This window comes from Kwoniella bestiolae, chromosome 6 (assembly GCF_000512585.2).
Source record: "Kwoniella bestiolae CBS 10118 chromosome 6, complete sequence".
Lineage (NCBI taxonomy): Eukaryota > Fungi > Basidiomycota > Tremellomycetes > Tremellales > Cryptococcaceae > Kwoniella > Kwoniella bestiolae.
Window position 1 is genome coordinate 1,603,689 of NC_089246.1, and position 22,922 is coordinate 1,626,610.

At 47.8% G+C, this 22,922-nt stretch overlaps 5 protein-coding genes across 5 annotated transcripts; 3 read left to right on the top strand and 2 right to left on the bottom strand.

The window, feature by feature from the left end:
* Nucleotides 1-2,011: 2,011 nt before the first annotated feature.
* I302_107800 (uncharacterized protein) lies at nucleotides 2,012-4,104 on the top strand (the record flags this gene model as incomplete). Its single annotated transcript, XM_019193071.1, has 3 exons — nucleotides 2,012-2,559; nucleotides 2,629-3,089; nucleotides 3,182-4,104. 3 exons carry the CDS (start codon nucleotides 2,012-2,014, stop codon nucleotides 4,102-4,104), a joined length of 1,932 nt encoding a protein of 643 aa, XP_019044548.1.
* Nucleotides 4,105-4,437: 333 nt separating this feature from the next.
* I302_107801 (uncharacterized protein) lies at nucleotides 4,438-4,978 on the bottom strand (the record flags this gene model as incomplete). Its single annotated transcript, XM_019193070.1, has 4 exons — nucleotides 4,438-4,527; nucleotides 4,626-4,655; nucleotides 4,723-4,824; nucleotides 4,880-4,978. 4 exons carry the CDS (start codon nucleotides 4,976-4,978, stop codon nucleotides 4,438-4,440), a joined length of 321 nt encoding a protein of 106 aa, XP_019044547.1.
* Nucleotides 4,979-5,613: 635 nt separating this feature from the next.
* Nucleotides 5,614-12,976, top strand: I302_107802 (carbamoyl-phosphate synthase, large subunit; the record flags this gene model as incomplete). The annotated part of the gene is made up of 8 exons (XM_065870542.1): nucleotides 5,614-5,998; nucleotides 6,049-6,441; nucleotides 6,586-6,809; nucleotides 6,860-8,089; nucleotides 8,137-8,837; nucleotides 8,889-12,406; nucleotides 12,458-12,867; nucleotides 12,938-12,976. The coding sequence occupies 8 exons, from the start codon at nucleotides 5,614-5,616 to the stop codon at nucleotides 12,974-12,976; spliced, it is 6,900 nt and encodes a 2,299-aa protein (XP_065726614.1).
* Nucleotides 12,977-13,460: 484 nt separating this feature from the next.
* I302_107803 (uncharacterized protein) lies at nucleotides 13,461-19,978 on the bottom strand (the record flags this gene model as incomplete). The annotated part of the gene is made up of 14 exons (XM_019193068.1): nucleotides 13,461-13,530; nucleotides 13,626-13,805; nucleotides 13,883-14,311; nucleotides 14,392-14,788; nucleotides 14,855-15,427; nucleotides 15,483-15,696; nucleotides 15,758-15,906; nucleotides 15,962-16,288; nucleotides 16,357-16,777; nucleotides 16,851-17,474; nucleotides 17,539-18,062; nucleotides 18,118-18,302; nucleotides 18,365-19,183; nucleotides 19,242-19,978. 14 exons carry the CDS (start codon nucleotides 19,976-19,978, stop codon nucleotides 13,461-13,463), a joined length of 5,649 nt encoding a protein of 1,882 aa, XP_019044545.1.
* Nucleotides 19,979-21,625: 1,647 nt separating this feature from the next.
* I302_107804 (uncharacterized protein) lies at nucleotides 21,626-22,778 on the top strand (the record flags this gene model as incomplete). The annotated part of the gene is made up of 5 exons (XM_019193067.1): nucleotides 21,626-21,712; nucleotides 21,773-21,832; nucleotides 21,898-22,111; nucleotides 22,180-22,356; nucleotides 22,423-22,778. 5 exons carry the CDS (start codon nucleotides 21,626-21,628, stop codon nucleotides 22,776-22,778), a joined length of 894 nt encoding a protein of 297 aa, XP_019044544.1.
* Nucleotides 22,779-22,922: the final 144 nt, after the last annotated feature.

Consider the following 22,922-nt stretch of genomic DNA (forward strand, 5'->3'; position numbering starts at 1 on the left):
GGCTCATTGAGATTCTTTACGTTAACCATAATTGAGACGGCCCCTTTCTTATGTACATCGCCCACCATGCATCGTGTAATCTTCTCGTACAGTATTGATATTCCAGTGGCGTGAGAAAGTTTGTTTGAAGGGAAGTCCTGGAATCCGCCGATAGGAGCAGTGTAGCTGCCGGGACCGGCACGTGAAAAGCACCTAATTCCTGTTCCTAAGGTGCTTGTCACGCCTACATTGAGTTGGGCATGACTCGAGGGTACGACACATCTCACAACGGAACGAACGGAGAATTGATCCACGACCAGGCGGTTGAAACCACGTCGGAACGTTCCTCGCTTGTCTCAACGAGTCGTACTGGGATGATCATCCCATATTGTAGAGGATCGCATTTACAGAATTGGTTGAGCGAAACTGCAACTTGGCTGGCTTGCTAGGAGGATCTCGCATCAGGGTTGAATAGATCCCGCTGTCTCTGGTGTGTGGAGTGATGGTGGTTAGTTTTATCTTGACTCAGGTGGTTGTTCGCTTCCTTGTAGTCTGCCACTATATCTAAGGGAATGGTTTCATGAATGACAGGATAATTCATCATTCTGAATTGTATGATGATTCATCGGCACCCTTCGTACCCTTACCATATCCCTGTGTATGTTAATTCTTTAATATGGCTTGTTCGATGTCCGTGCCTTGTGCTTCTAGGCTTCTATCATATATGCATCTTACCGACGGAAGGTTCAGGTGAGTGACTACGAAACGGTACTAACCTGTTAAAACAGGTAGTGTAAAGCTTGGCATTAGCTCTGACGAAGAATGTTTGACCCCTTTATGAGTCAGGTTCCTTGGCTCCGCACTGTTACGGAGGGATGCTCTGGTAATTATTAGAATTTCCCTCCTAGGCTCTAGTGGTGGCCCACCGGCAGAGCAGTTACAGGTTCAGCGAGAGTCAATTGAGCGAAGAAGGGGATGTCGATCATGACGTTTGAGAAACAGAGATCAGAGACAAGGACAGGAGTCAGTACCAGAAAAGATCTAAGCCAGATTTACCGTGATGGCAAAACAAATCAAACCTTATTTCCCATGCACAGGATCATCGAGACCAATGAGGTGGTTGTGGTGGTACACATGTTTCAAGGACATGTGGTCATTCCGTCTGCTGAAGTGGTCCGGTTCTTCAATTGAACATCGTTGATATCGATCAATGAGATTATTTGAATACATATTTATAGATGATGCTCTTCAGTCTTGTAATCTTTGGAATATCTCTCTCTTTTCAATACAGTTCTCAGCTCTCGGCTGACTGATCAATTGAATCACAAACTTCATACATAGCATTAATCGATTCATGCATTCAACGACCCGACGATCCAACTTGACGACTCCACGACGGACGAGACATTTCGCCACTTTAACACCCATCCTTTGATCTGCGACTCATCCTCACGACCATCTCAAGATCCCACAAGAGCTGCCTTTAACCTTTCAAGCGCACGACTTCACCTTCACGTGTCAAACTATATCAAATCGCCGCCGCAGCGTCTCACTCAACCTTAAACTTGGATTTCCCCGGGGGACAGATCTGCGTCTCCTTTCTAATTCAGTATAAGAGACAATTCGTCGTCCACAACTACAGCCAAGTAGAGGAAGAAGATCAACGTTCAAGACTTGATTAACACCTCTTCTCCTCTTTCCTCACACAATCCCGTTCCTGTGCATAAACTAACGGAACGAGGTACCCCAGAGCATCCCAACGATATCGGCAGATCGTGAGTCATACTCTTGCTATTTATACGTAGCAACTATGAGAAAGAAGCGTACTAATCCAATTCTTTACCGTCAGTCCTTTTAGCTTGAGACAAAGCCGTTTTATCGCCACCACATCCTGCATATACTCCTATCAAAGGTTGGGAATTTTAACCTTGTTCCTACTTCTATCTTTTCCTCACCGAGAAGCACAATGCAAAACTCGAACTCAAACCGGCAACAAACGATTGGATCATCATCATCTTCCTGTTCCAGCAGGATGAACGATTTGCCCCCCTCTGCTGCTTGGTCAGGCTTATCCTCAACTACAAGAGAGAGACCACAATTGAGTATTCAAATTCATTCCAAACATTCTTCTGAATCTCAATCTCAATCTCAATCTTCATATCATTCTCCACTTTCGTACTCTAGTACACCTTCTCCTTCTATACCCGCCCTATCTAGAGATAGTGTCATCTCCAATTCAACGACGATTCAGACACCCGTACCCATTAATACTTTGTCTACACAGGAGTATCCATTCAGCTTCGACTCCCCCCACAACAAGATGACGACTTCCGCCACCGCCCAGCAGATGTCATACGCAGACACGTGTACCTACACCAACGACTCTCATTCGACCCCCCAAGCAGCGTCTCACTTACATCAACCTTACCATCTGGGTATCGAGTACACGCAGGAGACCCCTACTCATAATCACTATGTCGCTCACCCCTACGATACCTCGGTGTTACATGGTCAACACCTCGGAGTACAGGGCTGGACACCTATGATCTCTGCTTTTACCATCAACCCGCAGCTCATGGAGTGAGTCCCCACTCCCCTCTCATCGCATGGCAGAAGTCTGGATATATGTACTGACACTTGCGAATTCAGACCATCCCCTTCACGAAGCCTCAGTCCAGAATCCAACGCCTCCTACTCCCCCAGCACACTCGCCACGGAGGAGATCCCTCCTACCGCCCCCGCCCCCGCCCCCGCCCCTCGCATGGTGATCACCAAGTCCAACGCCTCGTCAGCATCAACCACTGACGAATGGTATGATGGTCCGTCCGAATGGATCCGGTCCGTCGCTGAATCCCACAAACGACGACGAGAGAGTTACCTAGCCAGCCCCAAAGCTTGGCCCAAGGGGGAAGGCGAACCCAAGGAACTGCAACCCCTCACCGATCATTGTAGATTCCCTCATCTGTGGGAGGTCGAGCAGGCCAGGAGGGACTTGACCGAGGATGCGGTTGTGGCCAAGTTGATGAAGAAATCAGAAACTACCATTGCTAAGGAGTTTGCGAGATGTCAAAAAGCCGGAGAGGAGTTCAAACCCCCTAGACCTATGAATAGTGAGTCTAACGTCCTTCTTCCTGCTTTCACGACCGGATCTCGGTGGGTGAGGGAGGGCACAGTGGCTGATATTATCCTTGCTTGGCGATAGGCGCAATGGCATTCGCAGATTTCCGACGACCTCAATGGGGAGACATGTACTCCGATATGAAAACTGGGTCCATCTCCACCTGGTTATCTGCCGAATGGAGGGCATTGAAAGATCTCCGACCAGAGGAATTCGAATGGTGGACTCGAGTTTCCAAGAAGTATTGGGACAAATATGTCGAGGATTACGATTACAAGTTCACCCGGGCGCCCAACGGGGAAGGTAAAGGGTCGAAGAAACGAAAAGCCAAGGCCAAGGAGAACGCAGCTAGGGAAAAAGCCATTAGACTTTCCAACGAAGCTGCTCGACGAAATTCGAGGAGATCCACCTCGACCAGAGGATCCCTTGCACCTCCCATGAACATCGTGTTACCCGATCAACAACACCAACAACACCACAATCAATATCAACCGTTCGGTAGTCCCAATGTCCTTGGTTTGACTGGGATTCCCACACATCACTTGACCCCTACTACGTTGACTCCGACGCATAATGGTCAACTGACATATGCCACCGGATATTTCGACGGATACACCTTCCCGCTCACTGAGGGCTCCCAGACTCCCTCTCCACCGCAATTGCTCACTCCGCTCGAAGCACCCCATTCGTCCCATGGACACCACGGCCACTCCCAATCACCTGGACCCAGCCCATATGCCCAGGCGTACTATTATCCTACTCAGGCGCAGATGAATTACGCACATCAGCAAGCCCAAGCCCAGCAACAACAACAATTACACCACCAGCACCAACAACAACTTCAATTGAATATCTGTAATAGCGGTCCGAGCACTTATTACCAACCTCCTTTCCAACCCCAAGCTGCAGCTCATGAGTACTACACCCATCAAACTCCCACCCAAGGTAATGGATCGGGCGGGCATATTGCTACACTGGCTCCTCATACCGTCCCTTCTCCACAATAGACGCACGATTAAGGTATGAGGCGGAATGATAGAGAATGGCATAGAAGATAGAAAGATTAGATGGAACAATTATGGAAGTGAACAGAAGATAAGGGACGATAGCTTGTTTGTAGATTTGAGAGATCATAAATAGATAAATACACATACGATAAATCATAAACCATAGCATGAGCTTTCCTTTCCTTTCCTCCAAACTTATCTGGGTTGTAGAATGTGTTAGACGATTCCTCACATTTTAAGATAGCTATCATTATATGCATGATTTGATGAGAATACTTGATTCTTGGAGTATACAACGATTGTATTTATACACTTGAAAAGCATTGGATGATGTTATCGTTTCTCCGCTTTGTTGACGCTCGCCACGAAGTTTGTTGAACCTGTGCCAGGGACACCTATATCTGCTGATTGGGCGAGTTCCGTCTGAGAAGAAAGGACGCGTTAGCATCCGTGTGGATCATGGATAGTATATCCAGCAAGGTCATTTGATTGAGTGTGTTGAGTGATCAAGTCTCGCTCACCTGCTGTTCTTTGATCAAGTCACTGAATTTCTGCGAAGCGACATTGATACATTAGCACGAATATACCAAAACCGATTGAATTGAAGGGACAACTCACACCCCACAAGGCAGCTACTGTCGTGAATTCTTTACCTACACCAAACACTTCTTCCAACTTTCTGTTCAACACGTTTGCATGTCCCATCAACTCTTCAAAGTTCTGCGACTGGTCAATCAGTATCTTCAACGCCCAATGCGGATAAGAGTAGACTTACGGTTGATATCTCCTCTATCAGCTTAGACTTCTCTCTATCGAAGAACGACTCGTCTGGAGCGAGCGCATCGAATGCGTTTGATGGTCTGGACAGCGACATGGTGCTTGCTGCTCTTGGTGGTTGTGGATGATGAAAATAGTTGATTTTGTTGATTACGTTCACGTTCGCTTGGACGTGTTCCGCAACGACGCGTCCCGTCTAGATCTGTAATGTATTTGGTTCCGGGGTTTCCGATTAAAATTAATTCCACTGCGCCCTCCCACGCGAGTTATATTAAAATAGCAATAATGATCGGGATAAATGATGATAAATTGATGATTTACCCATTATATTGCCACGTGTTTCTCCACTTTTTCACGGTAATCGATACAACCTACTAGTACCAAATCTAAAAAATTTACTACTCGAGTACCACTGCTACCATCACTCACTCGTTGGTGACAGACATCTCACTTTGTATCTTTCTTCTTTCTTTCTTTTCATCTTTCCTCTTTCTCTCTTTCTCCTCTCCTCCTCTCTCCTCTTCTCCGATGCATAACTTGTTGGTCTAGCACGCCAAACCCACCACAGAAAGCAGCTCAGTGTCTGGTTCGAGCACTTTGTAAAAATACTGAAAAATAGAAAGAAGGTTCCTTAGCTCCTCTTTCTCCCCTTCCCCCCTATCGCAAGAACCAACACTCTCCCTCTTCTCTCCTTTTCTTGTAGCTACCGCGTCGAATTGATACATCTTCGCGATGGCCCCCTCCGTACCAGGTTTCGAAGGTGTCGTACCTTCCAGCGACATCCCACCTGCTCAACAAGCGGTCTCGGTAGCTCCCGCTGCTCACTCGGCTGTCGATGTCACCCCACCAGCCTCACCAGCTCCCGCAGCTACCTCACCTCGACCTCATGTTCACCGCGCGTCGTCTTTCGTCGCCCCTGCTCCTAAACCTCTAGGCAGTCTCCACCCACCAGCTACCCTCAAGGGTATCGACTGGGAGGGTATGCCAGACGAACCTAAATGGGACGACTCTATGGGAGAACCAGATGCCGTTCTCGAACTTGCCGACGGTCTAGCTTTGGCTGGTCACTCTTTCGGTGCAAAGAAATCAGTATCAGGAGAATGTGTTTTCCAAACTGGTGAGCTAGAGCTTATACATACACTATAGCCAGTCGCTCATCCCTCACAGGTATGGTCGGATACCCCGAATCCTTGACCGACCCTTCATACTCCTCTCAAATCCTTATCCTCACCTACCCCTTAATTGGTAACTACGGTGTGCCCGAGAGACCCAACGTCGCTACTTCCACCATCCCAACTTCCGAGGATGCCCACAATGTGCCTCCCCCTACACACCTCCTTGACTCGCTCCCTCTTGAATTCGAGTCTTCCCACATCCACATCGCTGCCCTTGTCGTAGCCAACTACCACCCAAGTTTCTCTCACCACCTTGCCAACTCCAGTCTTGGTCAATGGCTTAAAGAGCAAGGCATCCCCGCTATCTGGGGTGTCGACACTAGAATGTTGACCAAGAGACTTAGAGAAGGAGGTGTTCTCCTCGGTCGAGTGCTCGCCAAACAAGGTGCTTCTGCTGTTGACGGCCAACAGCGAGGTAGAGAATCACAATCCGGTGTTCTCGGTGGAGTTTCAAGACTTCTCAACGGTCTATCGGCTCCATCCATGGTCAGATCTAACTCAACAGATAACCTCGCTCTGAACTGGAAAGAGGACTACGAGTCTGTCCCATTCTACGACCCCAACGGCGTCAACCTTGTCGCCAAGGTTTCGACCCAACAACCCACTCTTTACACCGCTACCACTGGCTCAGAGAAGAAGACCAACCCTAGAACGGGTAAACAGTTGCGAGTCATCGCCATTGATGTCGGTATGAAATGGAACCAGATTAGATGTTTCCGAGAACGAGGTGTCGAAGTCAAGGTTGTTCCCTGGGTAAGTGCAGTAGTCCACCAAAAATGCAAATATATACTAATCCTCCGCAGAACTACGACATCAACGCCGAGACCGAACCATACGACGGTCTCTTCGTCTCCAATGGTCCCGGTGACCCCTCGATGGTCAAAGAAACCATCTCCAACCTCTCTAAAGCCCTTGAGACCAGCAAAGTACCCATCTTCGGTATCTGTCTCGGTCACCAACTTCTCGCTTTGGCCTCAGGTGCTTCCACTAGAAAGATGAAGTACGGAAACAGAGGTATGAACTTGCCTTGTACATGTTCATCTTCCGGTAGATGCTACATCACTTCTCAGAACCACGGTTACGAGGTTGACGTATCTACCCTCAAGAACGGATGGGAAGCATTCTTCACCAATGCCAATGACCAATCCAATGAAGGTATCTGGATGGGTAAGAACGGTAAACCCTTTTTCTCAGTCCAGTTCCACCCTGAGTCCGCTCCTGGTCCTCGAGACACCGAATTCATCTTCGATGTCTTCATCAAGAGTATGGTCGACTCCGCCAGAGAAGGTAAGCTCGTCCCCATCGACATGCCAGGTGGTGATCTCGCAGACAACATTGCTGCTCGACCCAAGGAACACGTTAAGAAGGTTCTCGTTCTTGGTTCCGGTGGTCTCTCCATTGGTCAAGCTGGTGAATTCGATTACTCTGGGTCCCAAGCTATCAAAGCTTTGAAGGAGGAAGGTATCTACACCATCCTTGTCAACCCCAACATTGCCACCATTCAGACTTCAAAGGGTCTCGCGGACAAGGTTTACTTCTTGCCCGTCACTCCCGAGTTTGTGCGAAAGATCATCAAGCACGAGAAACCCGACGGTATCTACTGTACCTTCGGTGGTCAAACCGCTCTTTCGGTCGGTATCAAGTTGAAGGATGAGTTCGCCTCACTCGGTGTCAAGGTTCTTGGTACTCCCATTGACACTATCATCACTACCGAAGATCGAGACCTCTTCGCTAAAGCCATGGAGGAGATCGGTGAGAAATGTGCCGAGTCTGCAAGTGCAGTCAACCTCCAAGAAGCTACCGAAGCCGCCAACAGAATCGGTTACCCAGTCATTGTACGAGCTGCTTACGCCCTCGGTGGTCTCGGTTCTGGTTTCGCTCAAGATGATGAGCAACTTACAGAGCTCTGTAACAAGGCTTTCGCTACTTCTCCTCAAGTTTTGGTTGAGAAGTCAATGAAAGGTTGGAAAGAAATCGAGTACGAAGTTGTCAGAGATTGCAGAAACAACTGTATCACTGTCTGTAACATGGAGGTGAGTATTGAGTTCCACATGGTGTAGCATCGCTAAGTCCTTGACAGAACTTCGACCCCTTGGGTATCCACACTGGTGACTCTATCGTCGTTGCCCCTTCGCAAACCCTTTCCGATGCCGATTACAACATGCTCCGAACCACCGCTGTTAATGTTATCAGACATCTTGGTGTTGTCGGTGAATGTAACATCCAGTACGCTCTCAACCCTTACTCCAAGGAGTACTGTATCATCGAAGTCAACGCTCGTCTCTCTCGATCCTCTGCTCTTGCCTCAAAGGCTACCGGTTACCCTCTCGCTTTCATCGCTGCCAAGTTGGGTCTTAACATTCCTCTCAACGAGATCAAGAACTCCGTTACCAAGCTCACTTCCGCTTGTTTCGAGCCTTCGTTGGACTACTGTGTAGTGAAGATTCCTCGATGGGACTTGAAGAAGTTCAACCGAGTCAGTACCGCTTTGAGCAGTTCCATGAAATCAGTCGGTGAAGTCATGGCTATTGGTCGAACCTTCGAAGAGACCATTCAAAAGGCTATCAGATGTATCGATGATCGATTCCCTGGTTTCGGTGAACACATCGATGTGGAAGACATCGATCACGAAATCGCCAACCCCACCGATCAACGTTTGTTCGCCCTCGCTACTGCCTTCAAGCGAGGTTACTCCGTTGAGAAGCTGAACAAGATGTCCAACATCGACCCTTGGTTCTTGACTAGACTTGAGCGATTATCCAAGACCGAGAAGCTTATTGGGTGAGTGATAATTTGTTTCCCAGACCAGGTCAAAGCTAACTCTGCCAATAGAACATACAACGCTTCCACTGTCCCCAACCAGCTCATTCGAAATGCCAAGCAACTTGGTTTCTCCGATCGACAAATCGCTAAAGCTCTTAACTCTAACGAGCTGGCTGTGCGAAGACTCCGTATCGAAGCTGGTATCTCACCCTTCGTTAAGCAAATCGATACCGTCGCTGCCGAATTCCCCGCCTTCACCAACTACTTGTACACTACTTACAATGCTAGTGAACACGATGTTTCATTTGATGACAACGGTGTTATGGTACTCGGTTCCGGTGTTTACAGAATCGGTTCTTCCGTCGAATTCGATTGGTGTGCTGTCCGAGCCATCCGAACTCTTCGAGAGCAGGGCATGAAGACTGTCATGATCAACTACAACCCTGAAACCGTATCGACCGATTACGATGAAGCCGACAAGCTTTACTTTGAGAACATCTCCCTCGAAACCGTTCTCGACATCTATGACATTGAACGATCAAGCGGTCTTGTCTTGTCCATGGGTGGTCAAACTCCCAACAACATCGCTTTGGCGCTGCACCGACAAAACGTCAAGATATATGGTACTTCCCCTGAGATGATCGATACTGCCGAAAACCGATACAAATTCTCCCGAATGCTTGACAAAATCGGTGTCGATCAACCTCTCTGGAAAGAGCTCACCAGTTTCTCCGAAGCAAAGACCTTCTGTGACAAGGTCGGATACCCTGTGCTCGTACGACCTTCTTACGTGCTTTCCGGTGCTGCTATGAACGTCGTCTTCTCAGAAGATGATCTCGAGTCCTACCTTACCCAAGCTACCGATGTCTCTCGAGATCACCCTGTCGTCATCTCCAAGTATATCGAAGAGGCCAAGGAAATCGAAATGGACGCCGTCGCTCGAGACGGTAAGATGGTCATGCACTACATCTCAGAGCACGTCGAAAATGCCGGTGTCCACTCTGGTGATGCTACCCTCATCTTACCTCCTCAAGATCTTGATCCCGAAACCATCAGAAAGATCGAAATTGCAACCCAAAAGATCGGTCAAGCTCTCAACGTCACTGGTCCTTACAACATCCAGTTCATCGCTAAGAACAACGAAATCAAGGTCATTGAATGTAACTTGCGAGCTGCTCGATCCTTCCCATTCGTATCAAAGGTCACTGGTATCGATGCTATCGAACTCGCCACCAAGGTTATGCTCGGTCTTCCAGTTACTCCTTACCCAGATGTCAAGATGCCACCTAATTATGTTGGTGTCAAGGTTCCTCAATTCTCGTTTAGTCGATTGTCAGGTGCCGATCCCGTGTTAGGTGTAGAAATGGCTTCTACCGGTGAGGTCGCTTGTTTCGGTAAAGACAAGTATGATGCCTACCTCAAAGCATTGATCTCAACTGGTATCCGACCACCCAAGAAGAACATCTTGCTTTCTATTGGTTCGTTCAAGGAGAAATTGGAGATGTTACCTGTTGTCCACAAGCTCCACCGACAAGGTTACAATCTCTTTGCTACCGCTGGTACTTCCGATTTCTTCCAAGAGCACGGTATCCCCGTCAAGTTCCTCGAAGCTTTGGGCTCTGTCAACGATCTCAACCCTCAAAAGGCTGAATACTCTTTGACTCAACATTTGGCTAACAACTTGATCGACTTGTACATCAACTTGCCATCCAAGAACCGATCTCGAAGACCTGCTTCATACATCTCTCAAGGCTACCGATCCCGACGAATGGCCGTTGACTTTGCTATTCCTCTTATCACCAACGTCAAATGTGCCAAACTCTTCATCGAAGCTGTTCTCAAGAAGCCAACTTTCGACATCACCAGCGTAGACTACAAGACTTCCCACGAGACCTTCTCATTCCCAAGCCTTGTCTCAGTCCAAGCCTTCGTACCTGGTGCTGCTGAGCCCAACTCCAACGATTTCAGCGAAGCAAGTCAAGCTGCTATCAAAGGTGGTTTCACTGTCATGCAAATGGTTCCTCAAGGTGTCGCTTCTGCTGTCGAAGATGAGATCTCCCTCCAACGAGCCCAAGCCAACGCTACCGGTGCTTCTCATTGCGATTACTTTTTCTCTGTCGCTGCTACCGCCGAGAACGCTTCCAGACTTCAAGATGCTATTGCTGCTGGTGCGAAAGCATTGTTCATTCCATTCAACAACTTCTTCGGATCTGTGAACAAAGTCACCAGTGTCGCTCAACATTTCGCTGCTTGGCCAGCAGACAAACCTATCGTCACCGATGCTCGAGCTACCGATCTCGCTTCCATCTTGCTGCTTGCCAGTTTGAACAACAGATCGATCCACATTGCTAGTGTATCCACCCGAGACGACATCTTGTTGATTGCGCTTGCCAAGGAGAAAGGGTTGAATGTCACCTGCGATGTCTCGATCTACGCCTTGTTCTACTCTCAGGCTGATTACCCTACCGCTAAATGCTTGCCTACTGCCGATGATCAACAGGCTCTATGGGACAACTTGGCTACCATCGACATCTTCTCCGTCGGTGTACTCCCCTTCGAGCTTGGTACCGCTCTTGGTCACAATGTATCTCCAAGCTCAGGTGTTTCGGAGTCACTCCCTCTCCTCTTGACTGCTGTTGCCGATGGTAAACTTACGCTCGAGGATGTCTCGCTCAGACTCAGCGAAAACCCAAGAACCATCTTCGGCTTACCTGAACAGTCGCAAACCTACGTGGAGGTTGAGGTCAACAGGAAATCCACCTTCTCAGCACAGGACGCCGAGACTTGGTCACCTCTTGATGGTAAACACATTGCCGGAGCTATCCACCGAGTCGTCATCAATGGTCACTCTGTCTTCTTGGATGGATTGTCATTCTCCATGCCTCTTGGTCGAGATGTCTCCACCGCTGGAAACCGAGCTTCTGCCAGCAAGCAATCACGAGGATCTTTCGCCTTGCAGAAGAGACCTTCGATCTCAGCACTCTTGTCTCCTACCATGGAGCGACCCGCTTCCTTCGGTCCTCCAGCGAACGACAAGCTCATGTCTCTTTCTTCCATCGCTCCTGTCAACACTTCTCCCGTACGAAACCTCCTCTCTCTTCAGACCCACCCAGCATTCACTCGACGACACATCTTGTCGGTCAAGCAATTCGACCGAGAAGACTTACACGTTCTTTTCAACCTTGCTTCCGAGATGAGGTCGCAGGTTGAACGAAGTGGTGCTGTTGACACACTCAAGGGTAGAGTCTTGTGCACTCTCTTCTACGAGCCATCGACCCGAACTTCCACCTCTTTCGAAGCTGCTATGAAGAGATGTGGTGGTGAGGTCGTACAGGTTTCTGCCTCTACCTCTTCCGTACAGAAGGGAGAATCCTTGGCCGATACCATCAGGACCGTCGGATGTTACTCTGATGCTGTTGTCCTTCGACACCCCGCTGTTGGATCTAGCAAGGCCGCTGCCAAGTCCAGTCCTGTGCCTATCATCAACGCCGGTGACGGTATTGGAGAACACCCCACTCAAAGTTTGTTGGATGTCTTCTGTATTCGAGAGGAATTGGGTTCAGTCAATGGTATCACCATTACTTTGAGTGAGTCTATCCTTCTTTTGAATACCTAACCATGCTAATGGATGAATACAGTCGGTGACTTGAAGAACGGTCGAACGGTTCACTCTCTCGTCAAGCTCTTATCATTATACGACGTGACCATCAACTTTGTCTCACCCCCATCACTCACCATGCCCGATTCAGTCAAATCCGAGGCGTCTCGAGCGGGTGTCCGATGGAACGAATCTACCGTCCTCTCCGACGAAATCATCGCTAAATCTGATGTACTGTACGCTACAAGAGTACAGAAAGAGCGATTCGAGAACATCGGAGAATACGAAGCGGTCAAGGATATCTACGTCATCAACAACGACGTCCTTGCCAAAGCTAAGGAATCGGCTATCGTCATGCACCCCTTGCCTAGGGTTAACGAGATTGACCCAGAGGTAGATTTCGATTCCAAGAGGGCTGCTTACTTTAGGCAAATGAGATATGGTCTTTTCGTGAGTGCCCTTGTTAGGTCTACAACCACCTGGCGAAGGAAGTTTACTGATGATCATCGTTGCGTTATAGGTACGAATGGCCCTCCTCACACTTGTTCTCGGTGCTTAAACGATGTGTCCCACCTTGTCATACCCTGTCTCTGTCTTCAGAATGTCTTGAAACCTTGTCCTTGTCTTAGCTTTCGGACCTTGTTTGGGCTCTTTCTTAACATGTTCTTTCTCCCTACTTGCATACTTATCCATATTCATACAACCCTTAGATTAGATCAATATAGCCTGTACATACAATCAAACAAAATCAAAAACTCGAAATATAGATAGATAAATTATGTCATTTCAACTAAGATATCTTATTACATATGCATTGAATTCTCGGATCATAATTGTCGCTTTCGTGCTACCATGTACAATTTGTCGACATTGGTTGATTCTGCATGAACTTGATATGTATATGATATGATATGATATGATACGATATGATATGAACGGTATTTATGTATGTATGTATATGTATGTATTTGACATGGTATTATTCTCCGCTCCACTAGAACCACTCGCAAGATCCTTCTGAGCTCGGTTCAGGATACCTATACCTAAACTTTACTCAAGAAATTGTCTAACGACAATTCAGCGTATTCTTCCTCGGGCGGTAAATCGTCGAGACTATGCGAAGAATAAGCACAGAGCAAGTCAGCATTGTATTGAGCAGCTGAAGCTGATGGTAAAATCATAGGGACGGCCGGTAAAAGGTGACTCACCCTTCTAACATCTTGCTCATCGATGTTGGACCGCTAGTACTTGTAGTCTTAGGTTTGGCAGGTTCCCCTTCTGCGGAGACCTTGAATAGGTCTAACACTTCGCCAGTGTTCATGGATCCTAGACCTGCGTTCTGCTGAGTGACCACCGATGATGCGATGTTGAGTTTGAACCGTTGTAGTCTATATGTACACATTACATCATCAGGATCAGTCGTTGTTCACTCTCAAGTGCAAGTGTAGGGTAAATTCTCACTCACCCCATAATCTTTTCTTCCAACGTTCCACGCGTAATCAACCTATAAACATTAACGACCTTCCTCTGCCCGAGCCTATGCGCCCGATCCATAGCTTGTAAATCCTTCATAGGATTCCAATCATGATCCACGAAAATGACCGTATCTGCCCCCGTCAAATTCAGACCCAGTCCTCCCACACTGGTCGTCAATAGCAAAACATCAATACGCGGATCATTATTGAATGTCTGAACTATTGCATGACGTTTTTTGGGGTCGGTCGATCCATCCAGACGCATGTATGAGACTGAGTTCATGTGTTTGCCGAAGAGGTCTCGCTCGATTAGATCAAGCATCGGACGAAGTTGGCAGAAGATCAGGACTCGGTGTTGGTTGACGTCGTCTGAGAGTTTGTCGGGGGGTTGACCGATGCCGCAATCTGTCAGTAGTTGTCTGTAATCATACCACAATGTCAAATCAGCTATGACGTTCTTCATGTGGCAGAGGTAGAAGAGACGGATGGGATGACCCACTTCAAAGCTTCCATCTTGGGTGCGATGGAGATATCATGCAACCCCGTTCCGCTGTCTGCTCCCAAGCGCTTTTGTATCTGATTATACCTCTCAGGTTGATTATCCAGCACCAACGCAGGGTGGTTACACAGTTTCCTGAGATATTGTAAACTTTGGAACACATGCCCTTGGCCTTGACCGTTCTTGGAAGTAGCTACGTCAGAAGAAACTTCTTCGCCTGCTTCCTCGGCTGCCTGCGATTTCGAGAATTCGTCGTACAGGTGTTTCTGGACCGGCGATAGTTCGCAATAGTAATCTTGGATGATCTTTGGTGGTAGATCATTGAGGACATCTTCTTTCAATCGTCGTAAGAGGAAGGGTAATACTTGTTTATGTAAGGCTTCAAGAGCGGATGCAGCTACATATCCACCAGAATAACTTCAATCAGCTACACTCCCACCTGCACGATCGAAAGCCAACTCACCGGCTTCTCTCTCCTTGGGCGTAGCTTTCCCCTCCCTATCCGCCAAGATGGGTTTCGAGAACCTATCATTAAACATCCTCTCATTCCCCAGAAACCCAGGCATAAGGAAATCGAATAAACTCCACAACTCCAATACATTGTTCTGAATGGGAGTACCAGAGAGTAATAATCTATGCTGAGCCTGGACTTGTTTGACAGCGACAGATAATTTCGTCTTGGCATTTTTGATTATATGACCTTCATCCAATACGCAATATAGGAAGTTGAATTTGGTCAATTCGGTTATATCTGATCGGACCGATTCATAAGATGATATGATCACATCGTGGAAAGCGAATCGACTGCGAAGTAGGGTCCTTTCTCCTGCTGTTCCTACGTATTGTAGGGGTTTGAGGTGCGGGGTGAATTTGAGGATCTCATGATACCAGTGTCCTGTTAATGTTGGTGGACATACGATCAGGGAAGGTAGATGGGCTGTATCGATTGATTTGGTATTGGCGTGTCGGGTCGCTCGCTCGTGGTGTTTACTTGCTATTATACAGATACTTTGAAGGGATTTACCGAGACCCATATCTACGTTTTATTGTCAGCTATCTTACTTAAAATGTCTGCGCTGTGAGCATCTTACCATCACAAAGTATACCGTGCAGTTGATATTTCGCCAAGAAAGCTAACCAGCTCACACCGTCCTTCTGATATTGCCTGAGATCCGCTTTCACCTCGATAGGTATCTGGTACTGCTCAGCTTTACTACCGTCCAGCAACTGCATGAGGAACTTTCGCTCTTCGTCTCGTTTGGCCAGGAGCTCAGGCGAGAAGCCTTCGGGATCTGGAATACCAGCCTTAAAATCGGACCATTACGATAAGCTTCCACGTCTCATGGGGGATTGTGTATGAGCTTACCTCAAGCGGGACCATCTTGACAAGAGAAGCGAAAGAGCTAGTAGAGAGCAATCGAACATGTTCATCCGGATCACTCATTCGACCGAGGATAGGAACAATGAGGAATAAGACATAAGGTAATGCTTTGATATCCAGCACTTTGATGATGTCTATAGCGCAATGGTGTGAGCCGAGGTTCTTGGGATTCTCCTCAAAGCAACTCACGATGAATAGCTTCCACCGCACCCTGTCTTGAGGACACCCTCGTAGCATCACCTACTAGGGGTACAATATCATCCACGACCTTCTTCATACCCTCATTCAACATGACGTCGCACATCGCCGCAAGGCATTTCGCAGCTGTGTGTCGGATCACTGCGAAGGTACTTTGCAGAGCGGCAATGACGGGAGGAAGTAGGGTTTGTAGTTGACGGTGGAGGGATGGATCAAGTTGGGGTACGATCAGTCTAAGTGAGGTAAGACAGTCGACTATATCTTGTCCTGCTTGAGTGTTTTCGGAAAGCAGCTTGTCCACCTCATCGATATTCACACCTACTGTACAAGTCAGCATTCATCATGGTGTGGATATTCTTAAATAGCAACACAACTGCTAAACTCACCGTCTCCGAAATGAGCCAACAAAGCCGCAGTGATCCCCTCCCAGAACTTGGGTACCCCCTCAAACAACCTATCTCCAAACTTGTCCGCCAAAGCCTTGAACGCCTCCAGAGCACCTCTCCGAGTTACCCTAGCAGCTATCTGCTCTTCACTCTCTTCCACGATATCTTTCCCTGATCCTTTCTTAGCTGCACTGGCAGCAGCTACTTTCTCATCTTTCAGGGTGATGATTCCCGAAGATGCACTGGGTCCAGGTGCGAATATGGGAGTCACGGAAGTATCGGAACAGAGGAATGTGAAGAGATTTCGTACGACTTTATCAGAGGGATTAACTCGTCCGGTGAATAGTGGTGTGGTAGTGTACTCTATGAAGGCAGCTACTGAAGAGGCAGCTCGAGTTTGCAGGATCTCATTCTCCTCTTTCTACGATACCGTATGGTGATCCATCAGCTAAATGATCTCATATCGCAACCAACAGCTAGGTGACTTGACTCACTTTAACAGCGTCCATCAGACTCTTAATGACAGGGCCGATCTTCGATGGCATGACCCTCAAAGCCACCAACGCACTCGCTATACCAGCCATGACCTGCGTATCATACCTCTCCTTCATAACCGAGAAATAACCTATCGAACCCATCACCTTTCTCTGTCGATCTTTCAAAGACCCCAAAGCAACTTTCTGAGCAGGTTTACTAAGTATTTTCGATAATCCTTCGAAAGTTGGTCCAACAGCTTGTTGAGCCGTAGCCAAGGAGAAGACATCGGGAGCAGTACTGAGCGGATCGAGTCGGCTAGGTAAAGAGGGGATTCGGTCTTTGGATATTTTACCTTCAACGTTGAAAGCATTTAAGAGAGCGTGGCATTCTGTATAGATCCGTTGGAGGATAACAGACATTTCGTGATATGTCGCTGGAGGGGGTGATTCAATCCGTTCTATCAATATTGGGACCAGTGGAGTTGCGAGTTCATGGGTCGAGCCTAAACTCGTCAATTCCGAATCCGGACTTTGGTCCTTATCATGGGCCAAAGCCCATTCCTGTAAGATTGCTGTCGCCATGAATACTTGATGTGCGCTGGCGGATCCGAGATATTGTTTCAAGCACTTGATATCATTTGACTATTCAGGCATCCATCAGCTCATCATTCACCTCGAGCAATAGCAGATACAAGCAAGCACTCACATCCTCACCATGGAATCGCCTTAGCAAACCCAAAGCCTTAGCTCCGGTCAGTCTAGTCTGGAGAGCAATATCCATAGATATCAAAGACATATCCCCAGCCATCATAGCTTTATCAACATTATGTCCCGTCGTCGAGTTCTTGACCTTCGTGAATAATGTCGCGTCAAACGGAGCTCCAATGGGAGTCATGACGAGAGAGAACCAGGTGTCTAAATCCATCATTCCTTCTTGTTCGCCGCAGTCCTCCTCTACTTGCTGAACAGCATCGTCGAGAGCTTTCAGTGATAACTCCCTGATATCCTGTCGTTCTTCCAATAGTAAATTCTGGAAGAGCAACGAGCTATATCCATCTGATAACCATATTTTCTCGACTTCCCTTAGTTCACCGACGGACATGAGAATCTTGATCACTGATAGACGAACGACCGCGATGGGGTGTCGCATGAATTTGTATGTTCGCGACGCAAGTGATTCTTTCGTGTTGATCATGAACTTTATGACTGGATCCTGCTTGATGAGAACACCTAGAAGATGGATGTAACATTAGCTATGTAACTCTTAGCTCTTTCGATGACTTACCTAACAGATCCATTACCGCGCCCGTACTGCTACCAAGCTCATCCCCACCTTCCGAAAGACAGCCCCAAAGCGTGGTAAGAAGAGCGTCGAGTTCATCCCGGGGCAGCTGACTCGCTATAATCTCAGGGATCGGGGTCAGAGCAGTAGAAGCCACCGTTCGGACGTCATCATCGGAATCTTCCAGCCTAATATTTGTCAAAATAAGTAGGTTAGCTGCGTTCACATATATACGATCGCCTCAGCTTACGCTAAAACTCCAGCTTCCACTACATCTCTCAGTATATTCAGTTCTCCACCTTCCAAATCAGTTTTAACGTCCCCGTCCATCTTGACATCTTCATCCCTCTTTGTAGCCAGCAGATCCGGTCTAACAGCTACCTCATACTTCAACCCCAACAATCCAGCGTGTCTAACTTCCCAGGCGAACTTCTCGCTCTTATCCAACCCTTCAGCAGCTTTCCCTCTTTTCGCCCACGGCTGCTTCACCATACCCATCAAGGTGTTATGTATCTCCTTGAAACCACCTACATCAATGTACTTCAGGACTATACCTAATGCCTGAGCGGCAGTTTCCCGAACAGGTGCAATAACCGTATCACCAACGAAATCTCCAAATCTGTCCAATACCAGCAAAGCGAGTAGCTGACGAGCGAGATGAAGTAAGAACTCCGGTTGGTTGGAGGAGAGGGATGAGCCGAGCGAACGGAGTATCTCCATGATTGCTAGAGCTGATCCATGCCGTATCTGCCATACTGGTTCGTCCAGTTGAGGGGAAAGTTCCGATAGGATAGTGGTCCATGGTGATTGTCCTTTGATAAGGGTGAGTATCTTGACAGAAGAAGTGAGTATGGGGTTCCCATCCGCGTCAACGGTAGGTTCCACTTGTCCTCCGGTGCCCGCTTGAGCTGCTGCTCGGGCTTTAGCTCCGGGGTCGATGGTGACCACTTCGGACTTATCTTCAAGTTTGACAATGGAAGACGAGGTGATTTCTGGGGGAGTGGATACAGGTGATGGCGCGGTCGAGTTGGGTGTACTTCCTGAAGCTTTCTCGTTCATCCTTCGCATCCTTCACCAATGAAGATCATCAGCTACAGCTTAGCATGGGTAGCTCTCCGCAAGCTCACTTATTCGCCTCTTCTACCATATTCCCTTTCTTCCTCTTCAGCATGGTTATCTGCCTAGCACTCAGACCTTCGAATATATCTTTAGATGGCTGAGGAGGTTCGACGCTAGCTGACTTTGAGTTTGAGCCATTCTGATCTTTCGCCTTGTCATCATTCATATCCTCATCCTCATCTCCAATCACTTTATCAACATCATCTCCCCATCCTACTGCATCTCCCAAACCCAATGATCCCATCATAGCCTTCCTCCTCTTGGCTTTATCGCCGGGTAATGGTTTAGCTACATATTCTCTTCCCGCTGAAGCTAGTAAAGTCGATTCATTTTTCAACAAGCTCTGTAGATCTATTCGTTCTGACACTCCATCTTCTTCCAGCATAATGGTGGCAGGATGTGACCATCCGGGCAAAGATGAAGCCAACAGTCCCAAAGCGTATGCGGCAGCATGACGAGTATCCGACACTTTGCTCTTAAGTAATGGTAGTACTTTACTTATCGTCTCCAATACGTCGTTCCAGGCGTCTTCCTCATTCCCACCCGATGATAGGGTCACCGATTCGTTTGATGATACATCTGGCTTGATGTCTTCCTTGGTATCATCAGCGGGACGAGGTTGAGCAGTCGATAGGAAAGCCTTGAGAGTTAGGTCTGATAGTTGTTTCGCGGCTGTTCGTCTAACATGAGGTGAGGTACCAGTATCAACAAGAAGTATGAGTTTGTCTCGTCTAATATGAGTCATCAGACACTTTAGCAATCGACCTTCCCCCTTTGTATGTATACTATGAATACAAGATGCTACTCACCTAAACGACATGTCCCACTATTGAGATCGAGTGGACTACCTCCACCTGCGAGAAGAAAGGGTTAAAAGCGGCAATCACCGACCAATGAGGTGTCGGTGTTGCTGTTTAGTGGGGAATCCCAAAAGATGAGGACAGGGGGGGGATTTTTTTGATGTGACGCGTCTGAGACTGGGGTCGAGGTATTTACATGAATTACCCCCTTATATCCTTGTCGAGTGCGGAAATATCTCACCCTTCGGAGTTATTAAAACTGTCGTTTTGTGGCGTGCTTTGAAGAGATATGTAACCGAGATATTTTAGCTTACGAATGATGCATGATGAGCACTTCATGTAATGCGATTCCTTTCATGGTGCTCATCAACCTAGCCATGTAGCAAGGTCAGATGATGAATAGATGCGCTGTTCTTCGGGATATCAGCATACGCTCTCCACTTTAACAGTTCACATCTCATGGACAAACGGGTAGAGTTGATCAAAGAATCATCCACGTTCGATGCTCTCTAGTCTTCAACGCCAGGAGACCTTCGCGTGCACATATGATTCGCTCAGCTCGTGGCGTAGAAGGGTGATATCACTCACGCCTTCTTTGGCTCTGGCAAGTTTCGTCCTCCATCTCACGCTCCAAATGAAATACGATCGGGAACAAAATGATGATTTTCAAGGGATCCAGGAGGCAAGAGGTCCGTGATTCCGGTTTCAGGCACGCGAAGACGCCGTGTTTATCTCGCTTTGACCTGGATAGAGTTTCACCGTGTCCTTCTGCTGTGAGCTTTGAGCTTTGACGCGGGGACGCGTTGTTGTGTTTCTCCTTTCTCTGGCTGTATCCCTTGTCTCTCATATCCTCTCTTTTGGGTCAATGATCAAATGGTCTTGGACTTGTTCTGCTCTGCATACCACCCAGAGATGCGAGCACTCTCGCAGCGGGAATCGTTTGATGCGTCATCTAATCGTGAAGTTGAACCGGGCTCAATCCGAATCGTGATCTAGGTATCGATTCCTACATGTGAGACGAGATACACAGCACGAAAAGAACGGAAACCTTGGTCGAGCAGTGTTCCAGATTAATTCTTAGTTTTGCTTTTGCTTTTGACACGCACTCACACACCCTCTGAGCTTTGATCCGTTGTGTTCCTCTCGTACCTTCTTGCCCCACGATTTATAAGAAAATACTCACCCCATGAGTCATATCATTTTTAATCATGTTTAGTGTGTTGCCCTGATTTGCCTCTGATCGTCTGCCTGAACAATTGATGTTCTGCCGTGATTTCCCTCTTTGATGAGTTTTGTTTATGTGATTTGTTGATTGTAGTTTGTTGATTGTTGATCCGGGTGGTCCGATCTCAAAAAACAAAACAGCGCGTCGTCAGATGTCTTTGAAGGTGTCTCATACAGCATATAAGACATCCCCCATCTTTCTCTTCTCATCGTCACTGTTCTTCTTCATCTCTTCACAAACTAAACGTTATAAACCCAACTATTCATCTTTAATTCATTTTATTGGTTATCGATCAATCTCACGTTCATTTTAACGACTCAATCCCACCTCAAGTAACTACCAACGAACTCTTAACGATCACATAACAATGTCCGCCAAAACTCTGTTCTTCGTTGCTGCCGCCGCTGTTGGCGTTGCCGTCGTAAATGCTCAAGCTGCTCCTAACTGGCAATACGTGAGTTTGTCAGTCTGACGACTTCTTCACGTCGTACTAATCTGAGATTCGTTACGATAGATCCCTACCGCCTGTCAAGACTCTTGTTCATCTACCATCGAATCTGCCTACCTCTGTCAGGTGAGTCGTCGCGTCTTTCTCTGCAAACTTGGTCCATATGCTCACTTCCCTTACTCTTCGCACAGACCACCTACTCCACTTCCACCGAGGTCTACGGCTGTTTCTGCAACAACTACCCCACCGACGTCGACGGTTGTGCCTCATGCCTGAACTCCAACGACGCCTCCGCCCTCGGTGCTCTGCTCACTTCCACCCAGACCGCCTGCCCCGAAGCTGAGAAACAATGTTTCTTCGAATGTTCATTTGACACCTGTGCCTCATCCGATATCGCCTGTCAATGTGAGTCATCCACACTTTGCAACTACATCTTAATCATCCTGACTGAAGGTTCCATGTGCTGTTTATAGGTGACTCCACCTACCTCTCCAACATCTACAACTGTGCCTCATGTAACACCGCCAACGGTAACACCGGTGCCACCCAGGTAACAGATTTCCAAGCCCTCCAAGAATCATGTAAGAACCAGAACTACACCGGTGCCGACCAAGAATTCACCACCAAAGGTCTCCCCACCGTTGCTACTGGTGAGTTATACCCTATTCTCCACTATTCAAAGGAACAGCAGCACTGATACGTTTGTTCGATGACAGCTGGATACGCCGCCCCCACCTTGACCGCCACCGGAGGAGGAGCCGCTGCTACCGGTGAAGCCTCTGACCTCGCCGGAGGAGACGCCACCGTCGCTTCCGATGCTGCTGGTACCACCGCCGCCGCCTCTGCTGCGGCCACCTCAGCTTCCAAAGCTTCTTCTGCCGCCTCCAAAGCCGCTACCGCCGCTGCTTCCGGCTCAGCCTCCAAGGCCAGCAGCACCGCTTCTAGGACTTCCGCCAGTGCATCTGCTGCCTCTGCCTCTTCCTCAGGTGCCTCTTCGGGTGCTCTCAACGTCGCTGCTCCCGCTTTCGGTGGGTTGGTAGGATTGGTCGGTGCTGTCGTTGCTCTCTTCTAAGTTGGTTAGATATTAGATCTATACACTTTGCAAAGGATGCTGTCGGAGTGATGTCCAATATACAATTAATGTGTTTTTAATGTCTACTTCAACGAACATTCTTATCTTTTCTTTTCTTTGCTTTCGTTTCGCTCGTTTGATATT